The sequence below is a fragment of the Electrona antarctica genome, assembly GCF_951216825.1.
Source record: "Electrona antarctica genome assembly, chromosome: 8".
In the NCBI taxonomy this organism is placed as follows: domain Eukaryota; kingdom Metazoa; phylum Chordata; class Actinopteri; order Myctophiformes; family Myctophidae; genus Electrona; species Electrona antarctica.
Window position 1 is genome coordinate 27,935,277 of NC_136789.1, and position 23,406 is coordinate 27,958,682.

Consider the following 23,406-nt stretch of genomic DNA (forward strand, 5'->3'; position numbering starts at 1 on the left):
TGAGACCTAGCAGAACATGTCTGTCTGTGTGTCTGTGTGTCACGCTGTAACACCACCCGTCCGCCACCAGAGGGTGCAGCTGTATCACACACAACACACACACACACACACACACACACACACACACACACACACACACACACACACACACACACACACACACACACACACACACACACACACACACACACACACAACTTAACTGAACGCAGTGAGCACTAACTATGAGACCTAGCAGAACATGTCTGTCTGTGTGTCTGTGTGTCACGCTGTAACACCACCCGTCCGCCACCAGAGGGTGCAGCTGTATCACACACAAAACACACACACACACACACACACACACACACACACACACACACACACACACACACACACACACACACACACAACTTATAAAAACTTAACTTAAAAAAATCTTACAAAAACACTTAAAAAAAGAGAACTTAAAAAAAACCTTAAAAAAGTACGTAATTTATTCTAATTGTTATTGCAATTTACGAGCTGCGTTCGCTTCCCGTGTTCGCGCGTCTTACTTGTGTATTCTTGAAGTGTGCTGCAAACACTGTTACAATTTAATTTATTTATGCAAACTGAGCCAGGGCTAGGGCTCAATAAGCACCATACTTCTCCCTCCCCTGACTGTCCCCGTTGAGACTGTGCCTTGTTCTGAATGCACTCATGTGCATTACATTACATAGACATGCATTTTGTTGTCCAAAAGTGCTGAAAATAAACTTAACTGAAGTCTGCAGTTCTAACTGCAACGGGGAGTTCGTGCCACAGCTTGGGAGCCAGAAGGGGAGAAGAGTCTGAGTGTGTGTATTCCAGTAGTTTTACTGAAGTATATATATTGAGAGAGAGAGAGAGAGAGAGAGAGAGAGAGAGAGAGAGAGAGAGAGAGAGATTGTATTGAGATAATGGGGGGTGGGTTGAGGTGGTGGTGGTCCTGTGTGCTTGCCAGATTGCCGCCGTGGGCTGTTTTCCAGCCTGTCAACTTCAGAATCAATTTGGAGCCTTCAAGTGCCTCTCCTCCACCGCTCCCAAAACGACGTACATCACAAATATAGCTGCCATAAATTCTCCCAAACCTTCAATTATCTAGTCTATGAAAGGCTTTTGTTCTCTGCCCCCCCCTGTCCATATCCTCACACACATACACACGCACGCACGCACGCACGCACGCACGCACGCACGCACGCACGCACGCACGCACGCACGCACGCACGCACGCACACACACACACACACACACACACACACACACACACACACACACACACACACACACACACACACAAACCTTAAAAAACCTAACAAGATCAACTTTTGACCAGAGTACTTTGTGGAAGTGGAAGAAAGAAAATAAGAAAGATATAAACAAACTACTGCAGTCATATACATCAGAAAGGTTGCAGTATCCTTTAACTCAGTTAGTTCTACAGCGGAGAAGCTCTCTTATTTATAACACATTGTGCACTTTATGAAAAAAAGGACAATATTTTCAGCAAAGTTAATACAGTATATGCTATAATGTTTATTTTCAGATTAGGAGGGAAGTCAGATGTTTCCTCTGAGGACCGTGAGAGGTCCGATCCAAGCATAATATAATACATAATATTACGTATATCATTTTGGAATCAAAGAGTTTAGAAAAACACCTAAGGTCTACTTCTCAATTAAAACGCGTAATGTTGTGGTTGTAGATCTGCTACTTTTGAAAAAATGTGTAAAAACTTTAAACTTGAATTTAAAATAATCTTCTTGTTTGGGTATACTGTAGCTGCCACAACATCTTCCCAAATGGGGGTCCGTCTGTTGCCAAATCCATTTGGGGATGTTTGAGAAGCACTGGGTTACCTTTCCTTTGCGTTGCTGAGTAAGTGTTTGAAAACTACACTGGCAAGCTGTTGTGTGTGTGTGTGTGTGTGTGTGTGTGTGTGTGTGTGTGTGTGTGTGTGTGTGTGTGTGTGTGTGTGTGTGTGTGTGTGTGTGTGTGTGTGTGTGTGTGTGTGTGTGTGTGTGTGTGTGTGTGCGCGTGCGCAAGTGTCCTCACTTTGTTGCCTCAGGAAAAAAATGAAAACAATGTTCCTCTTCAAAGGAGGCTTTGAGCTTCTAGGGGGTCCGACCTCGCACTGTAACACACACAGTCACACACACACAGTCACACACACACACACACACACACACACACACATACACACACACACACACACACGTGCGCGCGCACGCAGCCGTTGCTTTTCGAGGCACTAACTAGATCACTTTTCAACGACAAGTACTTCCTGTTTGGAGGATGATTACAATGTGGTCGGGTGAAAGGTCACGTGGGGTCACAGGGTTCATGAACCCCCGCGGGTTTGCATTCAGACTGATGGTTGTTTTTGAATCCCGTCTGAGTTCTGGTCACGCGCACACGCACACACACACAAACACACACACGCGCGCACATGCACATGCACACGCACACGCGCGTGTGCACACACACACACACACACACACACACACACACACACACACACACACACACACACACACACACACACACACACACACACACACACACACACACACACACACACGCATGCATGCACACACACTCAAGGTTCAAGGGTTCAAGTTCTTCTGTATTGTGTTACATCTTGTGTAAATGGTACATATAGACTGAAACATATTTGCGCTCGGCTTCCTTCAGATGTTGCAGCAGCATGTGATAACTGAATGTTTAAAAACATATATTTATGTATTAATTTGTCTTTACTTTTATTAGCTGTGCTGCTACGTTTTCAGAAGGACAGCCAAACAAAAATTAAGTTTCTGTACAAAAGATAACGACGAACGAAGAACAACCTTGAACCCTGAAATCAGGAGCGTCCATTTAACTCTGGGAGGGTACAAACCACACCTTACATTCAGAGTTACCCTCTCAGAGTCACCAATGGACACATAGACACTGAGGATTTCACTGTGTGGCAGATTTCACTCACATGGTGCTTCAAAGGAGTGTGAATATTATATTAACAGTCACAGTTTTAGGTGTGATTATTTCTCATTATTCTGCATGTGCGATCATTTCCCTCTCTCGTCTCCTCTCCTCTCCCCCTTTTTTGTGCTTTTAGAATAGCTTGTTAAACGTATTAATAAAGTTAAAGAGGGAGTGCGTTAAAAAAGCGTACAAAGATATGTGCAAAAAAAATGCGAAAGAAATGTGTGCGTAAAAAAAAATGTGTCCGTAAAAACAATGTGTGCGTAAAAAAAAGAATGCGTAAAAAAAATGTGTGTAAAAATAAAAGTGCGTAAAAAAAAATGTGTATCCGTAAAAAAAGAAATGTGTGCACACCTTTTTTTCTGTTTGAACTTGCGAACAGAAAAAAATGCTTTGACATTGCACAGACTACTGCCAAAAATCACGTGACGGCTGAGAGCCAATCACATGAGGCCTTTTCCACTACCCAATCAAAATGCTCCATAAGTCTGCCTTAAGTTGCCATGTTTGTCTGGGGCTGTGCTTTATAAGTTATACCAGTCAATGGTGAATTGACAAATTCATTATTTTAGTATCCTATATTAAATAAAAGAGAAATACACAAGGTAATTAGTGTAATAGTGTTATAGTGTAATTAGGGTAATAGTGTAATTAGTGTAATTGGTGTAATTAGTGGTGTTACGAAGGCTTTCACTTAGAGCTCCATATATGGGGATAACCTATAGTCCCATATATGGGGATAACCTATAGTCCCATATATGGGGATAACCTATAGTCCCATATATGGGGATAATCCCATATATGGGGATAACCTATAGTCCCATATATGGGGATAACCTATAGTCCCATATACTGGTGATATCCAGCGCTGACATCAGATTAATGTAGAAACTCCAAATATGGATATACACAGTGGTGACATCAACGTGACACTATTCTTGCACAGCATAAAAGGAAGTTCCCAGCTTCTAAACCTCAGATACCAACCAACGCTCACGGTATCTCCAACGATCTGTATACGACTCCTACGCTCCGAGGTATCTGGCTTTACAACCCAGATACCTTGCATAGCTTCACCAAGACCACCATTCCAATTACACCTGTTAAATATAAAGTTCTAATCGGACACCACTGAGGCGACCCTAAATCTAACCTTTGAATAACAGTCCTTATCGATCCTATTTAACATGGTCCTTCGAAAAGCCGGATCTAGGGTTTACCACAGTAGCAGGATGTTTAACATGTTACGGAAGGGTGGTCAGAGGCGGAGTGCAACAGTCCAGAAGAAGAGGGTCAGCAAACCAACTGCTCAGCGTCCTTCGGGACGCTCTGGTTCAGAATTACTTGAACCCTCCATTCCACCACGGCAGGACGGACCTGGTGATGTCCAGCGTCCCTCAGGGGGCTCTGGTTCAGAATTACTTGAACCCTCCATTCCACCACGGCAGGACGGCCCTGGTGATGTCCATCGTCCCTCGGGGGGCTCTGGTTCAGAATTACTTGAACCCTCCATTCCACCACGGCAGGACAGCCTTGGTGATGTCCAGCGTCCCTCGGGGGGCTCTGGTTCAGAATTACTGGAACCCTCCATTCCACCACGGCAGGACGGTCCTGGTGATGTCCAGCCTCCACTGAGACGCTCTGGTGCAGAGTCACTCGAACCTTCTACTACAATGCGGAGCCGTTCAAGAGGACAAATACGTCATGCAGGTAATCACTATTCTAGACAACACCGTGAGCATCCCAATAGAGGATCACACAATACGCCTGGACAGCAGCATCGCCGATCTCTTAGACATCGATCCCATTGCTCGGTTAACGCCTCCTCAGAGCGTCAACTTGAGCACTCCGGGAGACGACATCGCTCTCCTCAGCGACATTACAGAAGAAGTGTTCACTCCCCATCACATGGTCATCGATACTCCAGACCTAGATCTCACTCACCGGTGTACCCCCATTCTAGACGAGGACAAACTGAAGTCACCAGAGATAACCGGAACCCACGTCTGCATCGATCTCGATCACCAAGGGTTAATGCAGCCGTATTACTTGGATCTGTCAACCAATCTCAGACTCATCTTCGGAATAAGGTGGTTCTTCAGCGAACTGATGAGTTGACGCATGGACCCAGCATCAGGAGTGGAGAACACAATGCATTTCGGACCTTTGCTCTAAGAATACGGGCCTTGGTGGGTCATCTAGTGCAGATAGGGAGAGAAGGAGAGGCAGAATTGCATTGTGGATCTCACGTCACACAAGTCTTGAGAAGATTGACCCCCGCACTGGGAACTGCTTTCAGGAAATTTATATATCCTAAAGGAATCAGCGTACCAACTCTCCTGAACCTAGCCGAATGGTTAGAATACGAGGTGAAGGTACAGGCTCATCTTCGGAATAAGCTGGTTCTTCAGCGAACTGATGAGTTGACGCATGGACCCAGCATCAGGAGTGGAGAACACAATGCATTTCGGACCTTTGCTCTAAGAATACGGGCCTTGGTGGGTCATCTAGTGCAGATAGGGAGAGGAGGAGAGGCAGAATTGCATTGTGGATCTCACGTCACACAAGTCTTGAGAAGATTGACCCCCGAACTGCAGACTGCTTTCAGGAAATTTATATATCCTAAAGGAATCAGCGTACCAACTCTCCTGGACCTAGCCGAATGGTTAGAATACGAGGTCAAGGTTAGGGTTGGGATTCGTTAGGATTTTAATGGTTCCGGATCCTTCCCGGATCCCTCTTAACGGTTCCGGCTCCTAACGGTTCCCTTAACGGATCCTAATATATATTTTTTCTGACATAGATTATGCTTATATTATAACTAACCTAACCAAGTACATAATAAACACAAATTCAATTATTGAAAATGCACTTTACAATTATGAGGTGGCGCTATTATTTAAACTTCACCACCACCACCACCAGCTAGCCACCACAACAATATCATTGTTGCAATTTGTACTGTATATTGCAATTTGTACTGTATATTAAATATACAGTACACATTGCAATAATGATATTGTTGTGGTGACAAATGTTGTCTTTAATGTTCAGATTAATTTAATATGAAGAACCCCTTACCCTAATGGAAACAAGCCAAAGTGCTTTCTTGGATTATAAAATCCTTTTAGCAGACCTTGTATTGAACTGTAGGCTACGTTCCTGTGCTTTTTTCTGCAAACTGTTTATAAAGTAATCAATCTATGACATTCTTTTTTACGGACACATTTTTTTTTATGCACACATTTGTTTTTTACGCACACATTTTCTTTTTTACGAATACAAAATAATATTGGCATGAATATGACCCCATAAGTGCCACAATTTTTGTATTTTCTCCAGTCTATGAGGTGACAGTACTTCATTAGACACCCTGGAGTCGTTTTTATGTGCAATGGTGTATTAACTTTGTATTTAGGGTTTCTTCCTGGAGGCTGAACCCTTGACAGTCAAACGGGTCGATGAAATAAACAGTAATATAGTGACATCACACTATCAGCCCCTCCCCCTTTATCATACAACTACAGCTGTGGGTGCAGCTTCAGTTCAGGTGGATCACCACCCATCACCACCCACCAGGCAAACCAGGCATACTTAATGAACTGGTGGGCGTGCCCACATAAAAACAACATTTTAACAAATACTGTACAGTACACTTTTTTGAAAAAATTATACCTCCTTATATAACAATAGAAAGACCTGATGATCATGTTTTAGGGTGGGAAAAAAATCACGTCACTCCATCTTTAATCTCCTCCTCCAGCTCCGGTGTTTTACTTCGGCGAGGTGGAGTACAGGGTGGACGAGAGCGACGGACACGTGGAGGTCAAGGTGTGGCGAACGGGGACCGATTTGTCCAAGACGGCCACCGTCACCGTGCGCTCCCGCAAGACCGAGCCCGTCTCCGCCGAGGGTAAGCTTCTTACAAGATATCTCCTGCTTTAGCATACAACGGGTGTGGAGGGGAAGATACGAGAAATCCCGTACTTAGCATAGAAAGATTTAGAGGCTCTAGGATAAAGGTCAATTATATGATCATTCTGTTCCAGATATATAAACTATTCCTTTATCCCTGAAATTCACTCCAGCTTTTTGAAGTGAAATAGTACATCTATCTATAAATGCACCCTGTCTCTGTACGTCTGTCAGTGTGTGTACGTGAGTACGGCTGTAATGCACGTAACTCGAGAACCGTTCGCCCCACCCACTTCAAATTCGACACACACGTTCCACACCCCCACAGGGAGTGCAGTGTCAGGTGTCGAGTCGGTCGGACGCACGGTTATCCAGAAATGCCACAAAAGGCCTCTGCCCGGGCTCTGGACAGGGTTTTAAAAAAAGAAAAAACAAAAGAAAGAAAACGTATGTTTTATTTTTTATCAAGTATTCAACTAGTACCAACGAGGTCGATGAGTGGTTTTACTAGTCGACTAGTTGCTAAAAGCCCTATGTATGTACATTTAAATGGGAATAATGAAATGTCTGTCTGTCTGTCTGTCTGTCTGTCTGTCTGTCTGTCTGTCTGTCTGTCTGTCTGTCTGTCTGTCTGTCTGTCTCTCTCTCTCGCTCTCCCCCCACACACACACACACACACAGCTGGTGTGGACTACGTGGGCATCAGCAGTAACCTGGACTTCGCCCCCGGGGTCAGCATGCAGACGTTCAGGGTGACCGTGCTGGACGACCTGGGCCGCCCAGAGCTGGAGGGCACCGAGGCCTTCGAGCTGGTGCTGCGCATGCCGGTGAACGGCATTCTGGGGGAGCCGGGCAAAGCCACGGTTGTCATCAACGACTCCGTGTCCGACTGTGAGTTAAAAGCTGACGTCTCACCCTGCAGGCCTTGTCTTTCTTTCGCTTCAGTCCATTTTGAGCGTCATGTTTACAATTTACAATTTACAATTTAGGCATTTAGCAGACGCTCTTAATCCAGAGCGATTTACATTAAGCAAGAACAAAAAGCATGGGAATACATCACATATGTAAAATGCATTTATCGCGAAACATGCGTAAGCTAAGAACGTAACTAGAACATATCTATATAATGACACTATACATATAAACTATAACTAGAACATATCTATATAATGACACTATACATATAACATGTTTGGGCTAATGCACAAGTTTTGGTCCACGTGGAAGAAATTTTTTTTAAAATGTTCTATGAAATGTAGTGTGGTGGGGAAAAAAAGCTTAAAATTATAAATTGATTGATTAATGAATTGCATTTTTATAGCGCTGAAAGCGCTTTACAATGGTTCATTCATTCATACATTGGGAGGTGAAGCAGCAAACAGTCGACGCCAGCGTCCTCACTTCCCACATTCACACACCGACGGTGGCGAGCTCACACCGACCGACTCACTGGAGGCAATGTAGGGTTCAGTGTCTTATTGCCCAATGACACTTCCACATGTGGACAGGAGGAACCGGGATTCAAACCACCTGAGCCACAGCCGAGAATAGTCAATATAGCTTACCTCGCATCGTAATGCGAGCTAAGCTATGCGATATCCTCGCAGCGCAATGCATTGTGAGTTTGTAGATCGGCTCATTTATGAGCACAACGTGGATGGGCAACTAAGTACAAATCCAGCTTTAAGATAATTAACTATGGATAAACAACATTTGAATTCCTGTGTTATGACTTCTTATACTTGTGGGTGTTGGGCAAAAATAGCTGATCTTCAAGTATATCTCTGCTGTCGGGAGGAAACCTCATAACTCCAAAATGTTCATTTTTCAGGAAATGAAAAAATATTTTTTTTTCAGGAAATTAAGAAAACATATATATATTTTTTAAAACAAAGCAATACAGCCTCATCAAAGTCAAGACATTTTGAGGGTCCAATTGGTTTCCATTGGTTCAATATTTTCGAAACAACACATACTGTAGACGTAAAGGGTGTTCAATCAATAGCACTGATTTATGCCAAGAAAAAATCAAAAACCTCAAAAATGGAGTTATGAGGTTTCCTCCCGACAGCAACAAATGTGCGGAGGTGGGGTAGGGTCGGCGATTGGAGAAATCTCTTTCTGTATAGACTGCAGAATGAATGAATGGTCTAATCCAATTTCAGAGACAGGAGTCGTATAAGCAATAGCCTCTTTTTGTACTTTATTTTGTAAGCAATCTGTTTGCTTTTATGTAATTTCTGCCTCACTGAGTCTCGGGGCTTCCTCAGTGACGTTCCTCAGTGTAAATGTCATTAGGTAGCTCTGATTGTGCTGTAGATAAATGTCCGACCGTATAGATGTGATGGACACACACAGGCTGTGTGATCTGTATGGTTTCCCATCTTTCTAAGGGGAGTGAAGAGGTTGCACACAGGAGAGCTCTCCAGAGAGAACCAAAACTTAATAATGTGGCTCCTCTCATTTTGAGATGTTGTTATTGGATCTCCTACAGCGATGCCGCGCTGCTCAACGCCTGGTCCGGGAACCCACCACGGGTTCCCTTCATAAGGCTCTGTAACTCCGAGAGCGTACGGATGGAACCACATTTTTATCCTTTGGATCCCCAATCTACATTAATAATGAATTGCATTTTTATAGCGCTTTTCTATGCACTACGTGCCTACTCAAAGCGCTTACAATGGTTCATTCATTCATTCATACATTGGGAGGTGAAGCGGCGGACAGTCGGCGCCAGCGTCCTCTCTTCCCACATTCACACACCAATGGTGGCAAGCTCACACCGACCGACTCACTGGAGGCAATGTGGGGTTCAGTGTCTTATTGCCCAAGGACACTTCCACATGTGGACAGGAGGAGCCGGGATTCGAACCGCCGACCCATGGATCATTGGACGACCTGCTCTACCTCCTGAGCCACAGCCGCCCGATTGTTCAACAATTCTCAGTGTTAATTTGACTCTGAGAGTGTACTTTAATTGTGTATTTAATTGTTTTTCCTTTATTTTGGTGAAACGTAGACCACAACTGTATTCGTGTGATGTGCGGGAGGGTGGAACTGACCGGAACTGGCCGTCGAAAGTTGCACAACAGACATGCACTCCTAGACTGTAGCTTAAAAAACGGAGATCTCTGTCCTGAACAGTCAAGGTGTTAAGATCCAGACTCTGTGAAAAGGCTCACGTATGAAACAGCCACCCTTGTGAAGTTCTCGAAGAGTTTCCAGTTAAAGCAAAGTGTTTTTCACAACTTTTGTAACTACATTTCTCTGTGAGTATTTCTTTTGCACACTGGCATAAGCAGAATAATATAAAGTGAAGGGAAAGGTTGGATACAAAAAACAGAAAATGACCTGTCCAAACACTATTAGAAGATTAGATATTCTGTGCAAAACCTCATCTTAGCTCATATCCCCAGTACCTACTAGTCTCTCAAACCAAACCACAGCGGTGGCTCACGCACAATTTAAAAATGCTTCAGCAACAGTCTGTGCAACAGAGGTGCAGAAAGGGCAGTTCAGTTACAGCTGAACTCGGTACATCACATCTACACACAGCAGCGCCCCCCGTTTACCTTCCTTCGCAATCTTCTTAAGAAGAGTTAGTCCAGTTCATTCCCACCGAACCAGAGACAGTATTGCAAACCTGTATACCTGCCCGAGTTCAAAACGGATATGGGGAAAAAGGAGGAGGATGCAAGCAAGTTCCAGTTGCTTGCATCAGCAGCCATCTTCTTTTCAAACAAAGAGAGTCTTCTAAAATAGTATGGCTTTTAGAAAACATTGCAGAATAGCATGGACACTTAATGTAGGTCGCAGATTACTATGGAAACCTGCAAAACCAGTCAGTACGTCCGACCGCCACGCCACCATATATGGCCGTCAGTCCGTCACGCCTTTGTGACACGCTCCATATATGGCCGTCTCCATATATGAAGATCACGACACTGACCTCATCAAACCCTGGATAGCCATACATGGAGAAGACTGGAGCATCACCTAGATCTGCATATATGGAGCCGGCCAGCAACTCTACATCTGACCTCAAACCCTTAGATCTCCATATTATACAGTATGGAGCTGACCTGTTCAGACATTCCATATGTTGATTCTCCCCCACCCTTCCTTCCTCTTCGATGTCTCCCTTTTGACTGATACCTGTCCATTCAAACTCTAAACGGGCCTGCCCCAAAGTTATTAGTGCAGCCGCGCCCGGCAGCCGGCGAAAACTAGATTTCTCAACAGGCCCGAAAATTAAGGCCCAGCCCTACCTGGGCCCTCATCAAACCCTGTACACCTGCTGCCACCCTTAGATCTCAATATATATAGAGCTGACCTGTTATGACATTCCATACGTTGATCTGACCTCATCAAACCCTGTACAAACAAGACACGCTCCATATATGGCCAATACAGAATTCATTCCATATGTTGATCTGACTAGCGCTCGCCCAGCAGTCTGCCGTCACCCAGGCGGATGCGTGCACTAGGGCATTCACTTCTAGTCATTTTTACTAGTTGACTAGTTGCCTAGTTGACTAGTCGACTAGTCGACTAGTTGTTTAACCACCTATAATGTTAAAAAAAAAAAAAAAAGCTTTTTTTGGAAATAAATATGTGTACATTTAAAAACTGTGTACATTGGTGACTATAACTATAATCTACCTGATATTGAGGCCTACAAAATCGGGGGGAAAAAATAAAAATAAAAAAAAATAAACTTTCTTTCGTTTTTTTATCAACTAGGCAACTAGTACCAGCAAGGTCGACTAGTGGATTTACTAGTCGACTAGTAAACTAGTTGCTTAATGCCCTAGCGTGCACGCGACCTCGCCCTTTAGGGTTATTCTGTGTGCGCCGAGCCTATGTATTGCGTGTAATGTATTGTACGACACACTAACACTTTTCCTAATATCCGTTGACCCTTGCAGTGCCAAAGGTGCAGTTCCGTGAGGCGGTGTACAGCGGCGAGGAGGGCTCCGGCTCCATCTCGGCCACGGTGTTCCGCAGCGGTGACATCAGGCACAGGTCCACGGTGCGCTGCTACACCCGCCAGGGCTCGGCGCAGGTGGCCACGGACTTCTTTGAGCGGCCCAACACCGACGCCTCCGTCGTCACCTTCCTGCCAGGTACCAGAGAGAGGGGTTTATACTTATTTCATTTGTATTTATTCATGGCTTGCTTGCTTGCTTATTTATTTATTTATTTACAATTACAAGGCAGTTGTATTTGTATAGCACAGCGGTCCCCAAACCTTTTTGGCTGTGCACCCCCTGTTACCTCCTGACCTAGCTGACGCTCCCCCCGAACGCTCACGTACGTCTCGTTGAATTTGGCCGAAACATCTACATTTTTTTAATATGATTATGGCAAAATAATAGAGAGACATGAAGCTGCTGTATACTTCATGTCACGCACGAGGGCGTTCGCGCACCACAAGGCAAAGTTTGGGAACCCCTGGTATATAGCACATTTCGACAAGGTAATTCAATGTTCTTTACACAGAATATCAAGCAAAGGAAACGCAATTATACAATGACATTACAATGCATAACAAAAATAACAGATACGGTTACTACAGTGCAGAAGACAAAGAAAAGAAAAGAGGAAAAAGAACAGTAACTCAATCAAAGGCAGCGGCATAATAATGATGATAATTATGATGATAACGCTGCTTCTCTCTTGAGAAAAGCCTTGAGGTTGATGTTTTCTTTTTTCTTTCTTTTTAAAAAAATATATTTTTTCTTTTATTTCTTTATATGGTTTTGGAGCTGTTTCTATTCACACTTAATTAAATAAACTCTTTCTTCTGGGAATTGGATTTTGTGATCACACGTCGTTCTAGCAAAACCAACAGCTCCATTTAAATATGGAATAAGGCGGTTTGTCAGTACAACAACCACGGCGATGTCTTATTAGATGTACAAATCAACCCATTTTGGGCGGGAACCCCTTTTGGTATTAGCATTATGTTATGCTTTAGCTATTGAAAAATAGCAGATCTACAATCTCATAGCGCGCCACCGAGTGGCGCGCTACGAGCTTGTAGGTCTGCTATTTCTGAAAAATCGAAGAACGACTGACATAGAAACATAGCTTTTTCAGAAAACTGTCAGGATGTAGAAGACATTTTTAGAATCTGATCTCAGGTCCAAATGGGATAAGAGGCAACAGCAAAGTGCTTCTGTTTTTAGGCAGTAATTCACAAGAGGTTGTGCTGTGGCAATAGATAGTGGCACTAGAGTACTGTGGTCTTAGTTAGATAAACAAACACACCAATGCCAATAATAATAATAATAGTGAATTTAGTCCCCTTCAGTTGCTGGGGGGTATTTGCACATTTTGTCGCTGTTGGGAAGAAACCTGCATCATCACTTGACCCATTTAGACCTGACGTCGAAATATTAAAAACAAAAATCTTCTAAATCCTGACAGTTTCTTTGTCAGTTGTTCGTTCTCAAACATTTTCATGTCAAGGACCACCAAAAATATATGTAATTGGCCGTCGACCCCCATCTGAAAATATGTTGTTCCAGGTCGATCTGCTATTTTTCCAATAGCTAAAGAATGGGTTAAAGGAGCATTCAGTGATTTGGAAAAAAAACGGTCCACCCGGTAACAAGATGTGCACATGCACACGCTCTACAGTGGGGGAAGTACAACAGACCAACAGCACGTGCACCAATGTCCTCCCCACTCGATCATGATTGGAGGAAGGCCCCTCTCATCCTGATTGGATGAAGGCTTTGCCACCCAAAGCCCAAACCGAAACTAGGGTTTTTTTGACCCCAGGGGCTCACTGGGGACATTGAGGAACTCATTATATGGTCAGCATACTTTATAGTAGGGAGGATTATCCAAAAAATAAGAAAAAATAATGATATTTGAATTAAGTGAAATCACTGAATATACCTTTAACTATTTGTGTTTTTTCCCCCCCCCCGTACATTAACACCTACTTGATCATAGTACAGCGCCACACGACAAAATCATCAAAAGTAGCAGATCCGCAAGCGACATGATTTGAGCTTGAAAAGTAATCCATCCATCTCTCCATCCATGTCTTCAACCGCTTATCCGGAATCGGATCGCAGGGTAACAGTTCCGGGCTGAGATTTCCAGACGTCCCTTTCTTCTCGAGCAACATTAGCAACTTCCTCGTGGGGGATCCTGAATATAACAGTTTGGGACATATGGGGTTTCCACCCGACAGAGACGATTAGCTTATACGGTGGTATTTGTCCTCTGCATTTAACCATCCTAACTATTAGCAGCAGTGTAGCTTTTAATACATTTAAGTATCCTAACTATTAGCAGCAGTGGCTGCTTTTAACCCATTTTGACCTGAGATCAGATTCTAAAAATGTCTTCTACATCCTGACAGTTTTCTGAAAAAGCTATGTTTCTATGTCAGTCGTTCTTCGATTTTTCAAAAATAGCAGACCTACAAGCTCGTAGCGCGCCACTCGGTGGCGTGCTATGAGCTTGTAGATCTGCTATTTTTCAATAGCTAAAGCATAACATAATGCTAACACCAAAAGGGGTTCCCAGAATGGGTTAATACATTTAAGTATCCTAACTATTAGCAGCAGTGGCTGCTTTTAATACATTTAAGTATCCTAGTATGTCAATCCAAACCTTGATTTCATTTTTGATGAATTGAACAAGGTGGACCCTCTTGTAAACAAGTGTAATGCTTTGGGTCGTCCACTCACAGTTAACAGTTTTTGTATTGAGTTGCGCTTGAAATGTACTGTAATTCTACAAACTGTTAATAAATATACCGTACTTCAATCAATCAAAAATACTTCAATCAATGCAGAGTGCCAAGCAGCGAGGCATTGGGTGATTGGGTCCCTTTTCTTTTGAACCCATTTTGGGCGGGAACCCCTTTTGGTGTTAGCATTATGTTATGCTTTAGCTATAAAAAAAAAATAGCAGACCTACAAGCTCGTAGCGCGGCACTCGGTGCCGTGCTATGAGCTTGTAGATTTTTTTTAAATCGAAGAACGACTGACATAGAAACATAGCATTTAGAAACATTTAGGGGGCAGCGGTGGCCGAACGGTTTGCGGAGTGGTCTTGTTATCGGAAGGTCGCCAGTTCGAATCCCTGGACCGGCACGTTAAAATTACCACCGCTGAAGTGCCCTTGAGCAAGGCATTGAACCCCTACCATGAAATGTTCTATGAGCAGGGTCTGGCTGTAAACAAGCATCTCGAGCTTAGTCCATTCACCCTGGGTAAACAAAGAACTTTGCTTTGCTTTGCTTAGCTTTTTCAGAAAACTGTCAGGATTTAGAAGACATTTTTAGAATCTGATCTCAGGTCAAAATGGGTTAATAGTCTTTGGTATGATCCGGACCTCCCACTCTCAGGGTGGACACTCGTATCATGGTCGGGTCTTCATCAGGTCTGACCTGATGAATTCTTCATCTGGTACTGCTTCTATGATGAATCCTTCTGTGGAAAACCCACTATACCAAGGGTTAAAGGGTTGGCCTTCCTCATTACTTGAGTTGTTTTCTTGAAGCCACGGGACGATGGTGTGTGCGGACATTATAATGATTAGACCACAGTTTCATTATTAAAATGATGTATGGCTAGAAAGAAAGTGAGGAAAAATGTGAGGCCGTTGCTAGGCTACAGGGTAAGGTGAGCACAGTTGGAGTGCCATTATCCGGAGAAATTAGCAGTCATTAGATTGCCTCTGAGCCACTCACTCACACAACGCACGGTAATAGTTGTAATATGATATTGTAGGGCAGTGGTTCCCAACCTTTGTCATGTCAAGGACCCCCAAATTGACACTAATCAACCTTTTGAAAAGATATGCCAGGGACCCCCATAAGAGAAGATTTTTTACGGCTCTTGCAGTGATTCTCGACCCGTTTAATTTCAAGGACCCCCAGTTTGACATGCATTAGTCTACGGAGCCCCATTTAAAGCCGTTAAATAAAATGCAGTGGAGTAAATAAAAGTACAATATTTGCCCTCTGGGGAGTAGAACGTATTGGAAAAATGGATATACTCAAGTAAAGCAAAAAGGTCGTCTGACTGAAGCACTTCAGTCTGATAACCAGGCTGATTATCCGCAGTCTGTCCATGCTTTCAAGAGAGGACCAGTCTGATAACCAGGCTGATTATCCACAGTCTGTCCATGCTTTCAAGAGAGGACCAGTCTGATAACCAGGCTGATTATCCACAGTCTGTCCATGCTTTCAAGAGAGGACCAGTCTGATAACCAGGCTGATTATCCACAGTCTGTCCATGCTTTCAAGAGAGGACCAGTCTGATAACCAGGCTGATTATCCACAGTCTGTCCATGCTTTCAAGAGAGGACCAGTCTGATAACCAGGCTGATTATCCACAGTCTGTCCATGCTTTCAAGAGAGGACCAAAGACTTTTCTAGGGCCCGAGCACCAGTGTCGATTTTGACAGCAATTTTTTATTGTAGTTTTAGTCATAGTCTTTTAAATAGTTTTCATTTAGTTTTAGTCACATTTTAGTCAACTGGAATGTTGTGGTTGTTTGTCTAGTTTTAGTCGACTAAATATCATAAGATTTTAGTCGACTAAATCTACAGTTGATTTAGTCGACTAAAATGTATTATGGCGGGCCATGATGCCGTTGTAATGGCTGATTTTACACTTGCTGAAAATAGCAGATCTACAAGCTTGTAGATCTGCTATTTTCAGCATGCAACAAAGTGTACAATGACTTATACTGCAGATCTCTTGTCCACTAGTCCCTTCCTAACATTTTAGTCTAGTTTTTATTTGTTGACGAAATTGTCAATATATTTAGTCTAAGTTTTATTCATCATGGCTTAGTTTTCATTTAGTTTCTATTTAGTTTTCGTCAGTGAAAAAAGGTAGTCGACGGACATTTTTCGTCATAGTATTAGTCGACAAAATCAACACTGCCGAGCACTGCAGCACTTACCCTGTTTGAGATTATTTGCTATACTTTCCACACTGAGTATCAGTATCCTCTGTCCTTGTTGTCCTTTCCACACTGAGTATCAGTATCCTCTGTCCTTGTTGTCCTTTCCACACTGAGTATCAGTATCCTCTGTCCTTGTTGTCGCCCTGCAGGCGAGGCGGAGAAGCCGTGCGTGGTGTCGCTGGTTGATGACACGCTGTTCGAGGAAGGGGAGGAGCTTCGGCTGGTCCTGGGGGACGCCAAGAGCGACTCGCCATACGGGGCGTCGGTGGGCGCTCTGAAGGAGACCACGGTCCAGATAACGGACACTGCAGACAGTAAGTATAGACCACCGTCACACTAACGGACACTGCAGACAGTAAGTATAGACCGCCGTCCAGATAACGGACACTGCAGACAGTAAGTATAGACCACCGTCACACTAACGGACACTGCAGAGTAGACAGTAAGTGAGAAGAACGCAACGATCGTAAATTATTAACCCATTTAGACCTGACGTCGAAATAAAAAAAGAGTGTTCTGAAAGAATATATATTCAAAGATTTGTGCCGCATTTTCACGATTTTTCAAAAATAGCAGATCTACAAGCTCATAGCGCGCCACTCGGTGGCGCGCTATGAGCTTGTAGATCTGCTATTTTTCAATAGCTAAAGTATAACATAATGCTTAGTTAAAACACCAAAAGGGGTTCCCGCCCAAAATGGGTAATACATTTCAAGATCATGTTTTTGCAACCAAACATGATTTTTGGGGGGATAAATCCCCCTTACACATGATCACAGGGGTGACTTGACATTGTAATTGGCGGGCAAAATCAGTGGGAGGGGCCTATATTTCCGAGCCAGCCACACTTTGCAATTTCCCCAGAATTGCACCTTTCCTGTGCTACTTGCCCGACAGGCAACTAGTGCTTCTGACACCAGACTGATTAAACCTCAAACTACATACATCAATTATATGATCTATTTTATCGCATTACCCACCCTGTACATAATTTGGTGTTCATATATTCGAACGAGGTAAGGACTTAATTACTGATAATTATAGAAACTCTTGAGAACTAAACTTTTATCGTATAAAACTGCAAGTTTAGTTCACAAAATAATTTAGTGGTTGTTAATTACTGATAATTATAGAAACTCTTGAGTCTACATGCTCAGCCTAATGAGAGACGCTGCTCATGATGTTGGGGATGGGGAGTCAGGGGGAGTTATGGATTCAGAATCACGTCAAACTACATACTGTCTGGTGACCAGTGGTGGAAAGTACTGTAACGAAGTGCATTTACTTAAGTACATTTTGATACCAATACCTTTGTGCTTTTACTCAGGGGCGACTCACACGGTCGCAACAGATTGATGTATGCTTGTTGTATGAAATGTATAGCTGATGCAAGCTCGCAATGCATTTCCAATGGGAGTCACAAGGTTTGACACAACATTTGTGTTGTATGAGGGGGAGGGGGGCAGTCGAAACAGTCGACTGAAATGTTGTATCAAACCATGTGACTTCCATTGGAAATGCATTGGGGCGGCCATGACACTTACGACATTCATACAACAAGCATGCATCAATGTTTTAAAGGTGTGAGTCGCCCCTCAAGGACATTTTGAATTCTGAAGTATTTCTACAATGCAGTATTGATACTTTTACTTAAGTAAAACATGGGAGTACTTTTTCCACCACTGGTAGTGCCAGGAAAGAAGTAGAGGTCCAATCAGCAGACACAGTGTGGACAGGGCATCCAATCAGCAGACACAGTGTGGACAGGGCATCCAATCAGCAGACACAGTGTGGACAGGGCATCCAATCAGCAGACACAGTGTGGACAGGGCATCCAATCAGCAGACACAGTGTGGACAGGGCATCCAATCAGCAGACACAGTGTGGACAGGGCATCCAATCAGCAGACACAGTGTGGACAGGGCATCCAATCAGCAGACACAGTGTGGACAGGGCATCCAATCAGCAGGCACAGTGTGGACAGGGCATCCAATCAGCAGACACAGTGTGGACAGGGCATCCAATCAGCAGACACAGTGTGGACAGGGCATCCAATCAGCAGACACAGTGTGGACAGGGCATCCAATCAGCAGACACAGTGTGGACAGGGCATCCAATCAGCAGACACAGTGTGGACAGGGCATCCAATCAGCAGACACAGTGTGGACAGGGCATCCAATCAGCAGGCACAGTGTGGACAGGGCATCCAATCAGCAGACACAGTGTGGACAGGGCATCCAATCAGCAGACACAGTGTGGACAGGGCATCCAATCAGCAGACACAGTGTGGACAGGGCATCCAATCAGCAGACACAGTGTGGACAGGGCATCCAATCAGCAGACACAGTGTGGACAGGGCATCCAATCAGAAGACACAGTGTGGACAGGGCATCCAATCAGCAGACACAGTGTGGACAGGGCATCCAATCAGCAGACACAGTGTGGACAGGGCATCCAATCAGCAGACACAGTGTGGACAGGGCATCCAATCAGCAGACACAGTGTGGACAGGGCATCCAATCAGCAGACACAGTGTGGACAGGGCATCCAATCAGCAGACACAGTGTGGACAGGGCATCCAATCAGCAGACACAGTGTGGACAGGGCATCCAATCAGCAGACACAGTGTGGACAGGGCATCCAATCAGCAGACACAGTGTGGACAGGGCATCCAATCAGCAGACACAGTGTGGACAGGGCATCCAATCAGCAGACACAGTGTGGACAGGGCATCCAATCAGCAGACACAGTGTGGACAGGGCATCCAATCAGCAGACACAGTGTGGACAGGGCATCCAATCAGCAGACACAGTGTGGACAGGGCATCCAATCAGCAGACACAGTGTGGACAGCTGTGGCCTCGAGGGCATATCAATTATCTGAAGGGCACTAAGGGCAAACCGACGGGGCAGAGACGTGCTGGCCATTGGAAAATTCGGGACAACTCCCGAACGGTCGGTCCAGTCCAGGCCGGTCTGGGCCAGCCTTTTTTTTATTTTATTTTTTTAAATCATATATTTAATTTCGAAGATACACAATTATCTTTTAACAAGGTAACAGCCTATATAATCATGTTGCTTTGTGACATAATAATGTGCACAGCAGCTGCTCTCAGCCATCCTAGGTCACTGTAGGACCTAAAGTGACCTAAAATGCGCTCGCACACCCTTGATTCGTCAGTGTTTCGTTTCGTCAGCGCGCGGCCTCCGGCCGTGCGCCTAGAGGGCCTCCGCAACTCCACTTCCCGGGCTGAATTATGGGCCCACCTGCGACAGGGCGTCGTCCCTGCGACAGGGCGAAGACACTACGGCCTTCCTGGCCTCCATGACATTCCTGTCAGGGAGGGTCCTTGCGGGCCCTCCAGGAGTCCAGGGGGTCCCCAGCTAAATTATATGATATTAGGAATCAAATGGATCCTTATGGGTCTGTAAGTACTACCAGAGTGAACAAATGGAACCAGCTGGACCCTTACGGGTCCATTTCAAATTGGTTCCATTTGTACACTCGCAGAGCTAAGTTAACCCATTTTGGGTGGGAACCCCTTTTGGTGTTTTAAACATTATGTTATAATTTAGCTATTGAAAAATAGCAGATCTACAAGCTCATAGCGCGCCACCGAGTGGCGCGCTACGAGCTTGTAGATCTGCTATTTTTGAAAGATCGTAAAAATGTGTCGCAAATCTTTGAATATATATTCTTTCAAAGTGAATGTTTTTAACTCAGTCCAAAATGGGTTAACCACTATAGCCTACTTGGTCCCATCCATCCTTTTTCCTTCTACACCAAACTTCTGGGGGAAATAGCAAAGCTCGTAGATCAGCAGATGAGGTTCAGATGACTCTCTCCATTTCAGCTTTCCTATTCTGTCTCAATATAGAAGAAAAATGCAAAAGAGCCACTCTCCTTTATGAATAAATGGAACGGATGGAGATGGATGGAGTGGGAGACAAGAGAGCGCTGCACAGGGCGGGTGGGTGGGTGGGTGGGTGCTAAAGGACGGAGGGTAATTTCTCAAAGTGACAACATTTTAATTTCATAATTGAACGATACCTAATGGTCTGACAAATCTGCTCTCTCTGTCTCTGCGGGGGAGGAGGGACTTTTAGAGATATTTGCAAAGGGTAGAGTTAAGATAATTTGGTTCAGTATTATTCTATTATGTGTATTTCTCACGTATACAGTATATGATATTTGTTTTATATTTTGTGTGCAAAAAAGTGGGGGAAAAGCGCTTTCATTGTTGCAGGTACAACCTGAAGCACTGAGAAAGCTGTTTTTCTTCGTCCTTTTTTTTCAAATATGCCAGTAATTTATTTGTATATTTAGGTTATTTGTCAAATGTCATTCTGCCCTGTGCAACCCTAAAGCCTATAAGCCAAACAGAAATGTAATTTCTATCCATAATGTCGCTGAACAGTGTTCAGCGACAGAAACACAATTAAATCGTTAATCGCAATCATTTCTTACAATTAAGCGTCAAAGTATAACGTCATAATGGTGACAGCCCTAGTTGTCATGTAATTCGCTCAAATAAAAAACATTTGAAACTCTCTCTTTCTCTCTCTCTCTCTCTCTCTCTCTCTCTCTCTCTCTCTCTCTCTCTCTCTCCCCACACTTTAGAATCCATCATCCGTTTTGCGGAGACCAAGTTCAGCGTGAGTGAGCCCAAGGAGGCGGGCGCCCTGGCCACGGTGAGGATCCCCGTGGTGCGTCTGGGAGACACCTCCAAGCTGTCCGTGGTGCGCGTCCACACCAAGGACGGCTCCGCCATATCGGGGGAGGACTACTACCCCATATCCCAAGGTACATGTAGTTTTATAGTAGGAGGACTACATATCCCAAGGTACATGTAGTTTTATAGTAGGAGGACTACATATCCCAAGGTACATGTAGTTTTATTGTAGGAAGACTACATATCCCAAGGTACATGTCGTTTTATAGTAGGAGGACTACATATCCCAAGGTACATGTAGTTTTATAGTAGGAGGACTACATATCCCAAGGCACATGTAGTTTTATAGTAGGAGGACTACATATCCCATGGTACATGTAGTTTTATAGTAGGAGGACTACATACACCAAGGTACATGTAGTTTTATAGTAGGAGGACTACTACCCCATATCCCAAGGTACATGTAGTTTTATAGTAGGAGGACTACATATCCCAAGGTACATGTCGTTTTATAGTAGGAGGACTACATATCCCAGGGTACATGCAGTTTTATAGTAGGAGGACTACATATCCCAAGGTACATGTCGTTTTATAGTAGGAGGACTACATATCCCAAGGTACATGTAGTTTTATAATAGGACTACATATCCCAAGGTACATGTAGTTTTATAGTAGGAGGACTACATATCCCAAGGTACATGTCGTTTTATAGTAGGAGGACTACATATCCCATATCCCAAGGTACATGTAGTTTTATAGTAGGAGGACTACATATCCCAAGGTACATGTAGTTTTATAGTAGGGGCTACATATCCCAAGGTACATGTCGTTTTATAGTAGGAGGACTACATATCCCAAGGTACATGTAGTTTTATAGTAGGAGGACTACATATCCCAAGGTACATGTAGTTTTATAGTAGGAGGACTACATATCCCAAGGTACATGAGTTTTATAGTAGGAGGACTACTACCCCATATCCCAAGGTACATGTAGTTTTATAGGAGGACTACTATCCCATATCCCAAGGTACATGTAGTTTTATAGTAGGAGGACTACTATCCCATATCCCAAGTTACTGAATAGTATACCTATAAATGGTAAATGGTGCATTTATATAGTGCCTTTATCCAAGGCGCTTTACATAGATTGTGCATTACATTCACCCATTCATACACCCATTGCGGCGGAAGCCATGCAAGGTACCAACCAGCACATTGGGAGCAATTTGGTGTTCAGTGTCTTGCCCAAGGACACTTCGACATGTAGACAGGAGGAGCCGGGATTCGAACCGCCGACCCATGGATCATTGGACGACCTGCTCTACCTCTTGAGCCACAGTCGCCCCTATATACCTGTATACTATATAAAGTTAAGTTGTGGCCGACAGGCGGGCGATGAATGGTGCATTGTGCCCAAATATGGACATGCCCTGACTTTGGCGCAAAAGTGGCATTATGGTTTTCTGGAGGTCACCGAGAAAGAGAGATGGAGACAGAAAAATCTATTTCTCTGCAACAATTTCCCCGGCATTAGCAATGGCAGAGAACAGAAAACACAATGCAAAAGCCTTTTTAGAGATAACCAGCCCCAAGGCATCCCTCTTATTATTGTGTCTCCTCCTTGTGTGTATTTGGCAGCTCAACGTAGGATTAGCTTTTTGAGAAAGTGTTTTCTACTGAAACGACCTGCCTTAACGCATTTAGGCCTGACCTCGAAATTTTAAAATATTCTTCTTATTTTCACGATTTTTCAAAAATAGCAGACCTACAAGCTCGTAGCGCGCCACTCGGTGGCGCGCTATGAGCTTGTAGATCTGCTATTTTTCAATAGCTAAATTATAACATAATGTTTAAAACACCAAAAGGGGTTCCCGCCCAAAATGGGTTAA

At 43.9% G+C, this 23,406-nt stretch overlaps 1 protein-coding gene across 1 annotated transcript in view; it reads left to right on the forward strand.

Annotated features, from left to right (window-relative positions):
* Window positions 1-23,406, forward strand: part of LOC306928692 (FRAS1-related extracellular matrix protein 2-like) — a gene marked incomplete at its 3' end in the record, with an annotated part of 185,734 nt that overhangs the window by 116,731 nt on the left and 45,597 nt on the right. Inside the window, exons 9-13 of the mRNA XM_079508962.1 lie at window positions 6,749-6,898; window positions 7,582-7,791; window positions 11,829-12,026; window positions 16,995-17,159; window positions 21,466-21,648. Of these exons, the coding sequence (XP_079365088.1) occupies window positions 6,749-6,898; window positions 7,582-7,791; window positions 11,829-12,026; window positions 16,995-17,159; window positions 21,466-21,648 (906 nt within the window). The remainder of the gene's footprint in view (window positions 1-6,748; window positions 6,899-7,581; window positions 7,792-11,828; window positions 12,027-16,994; window positions 17,160-21,465; window positions 21,649-23,406) is intronic.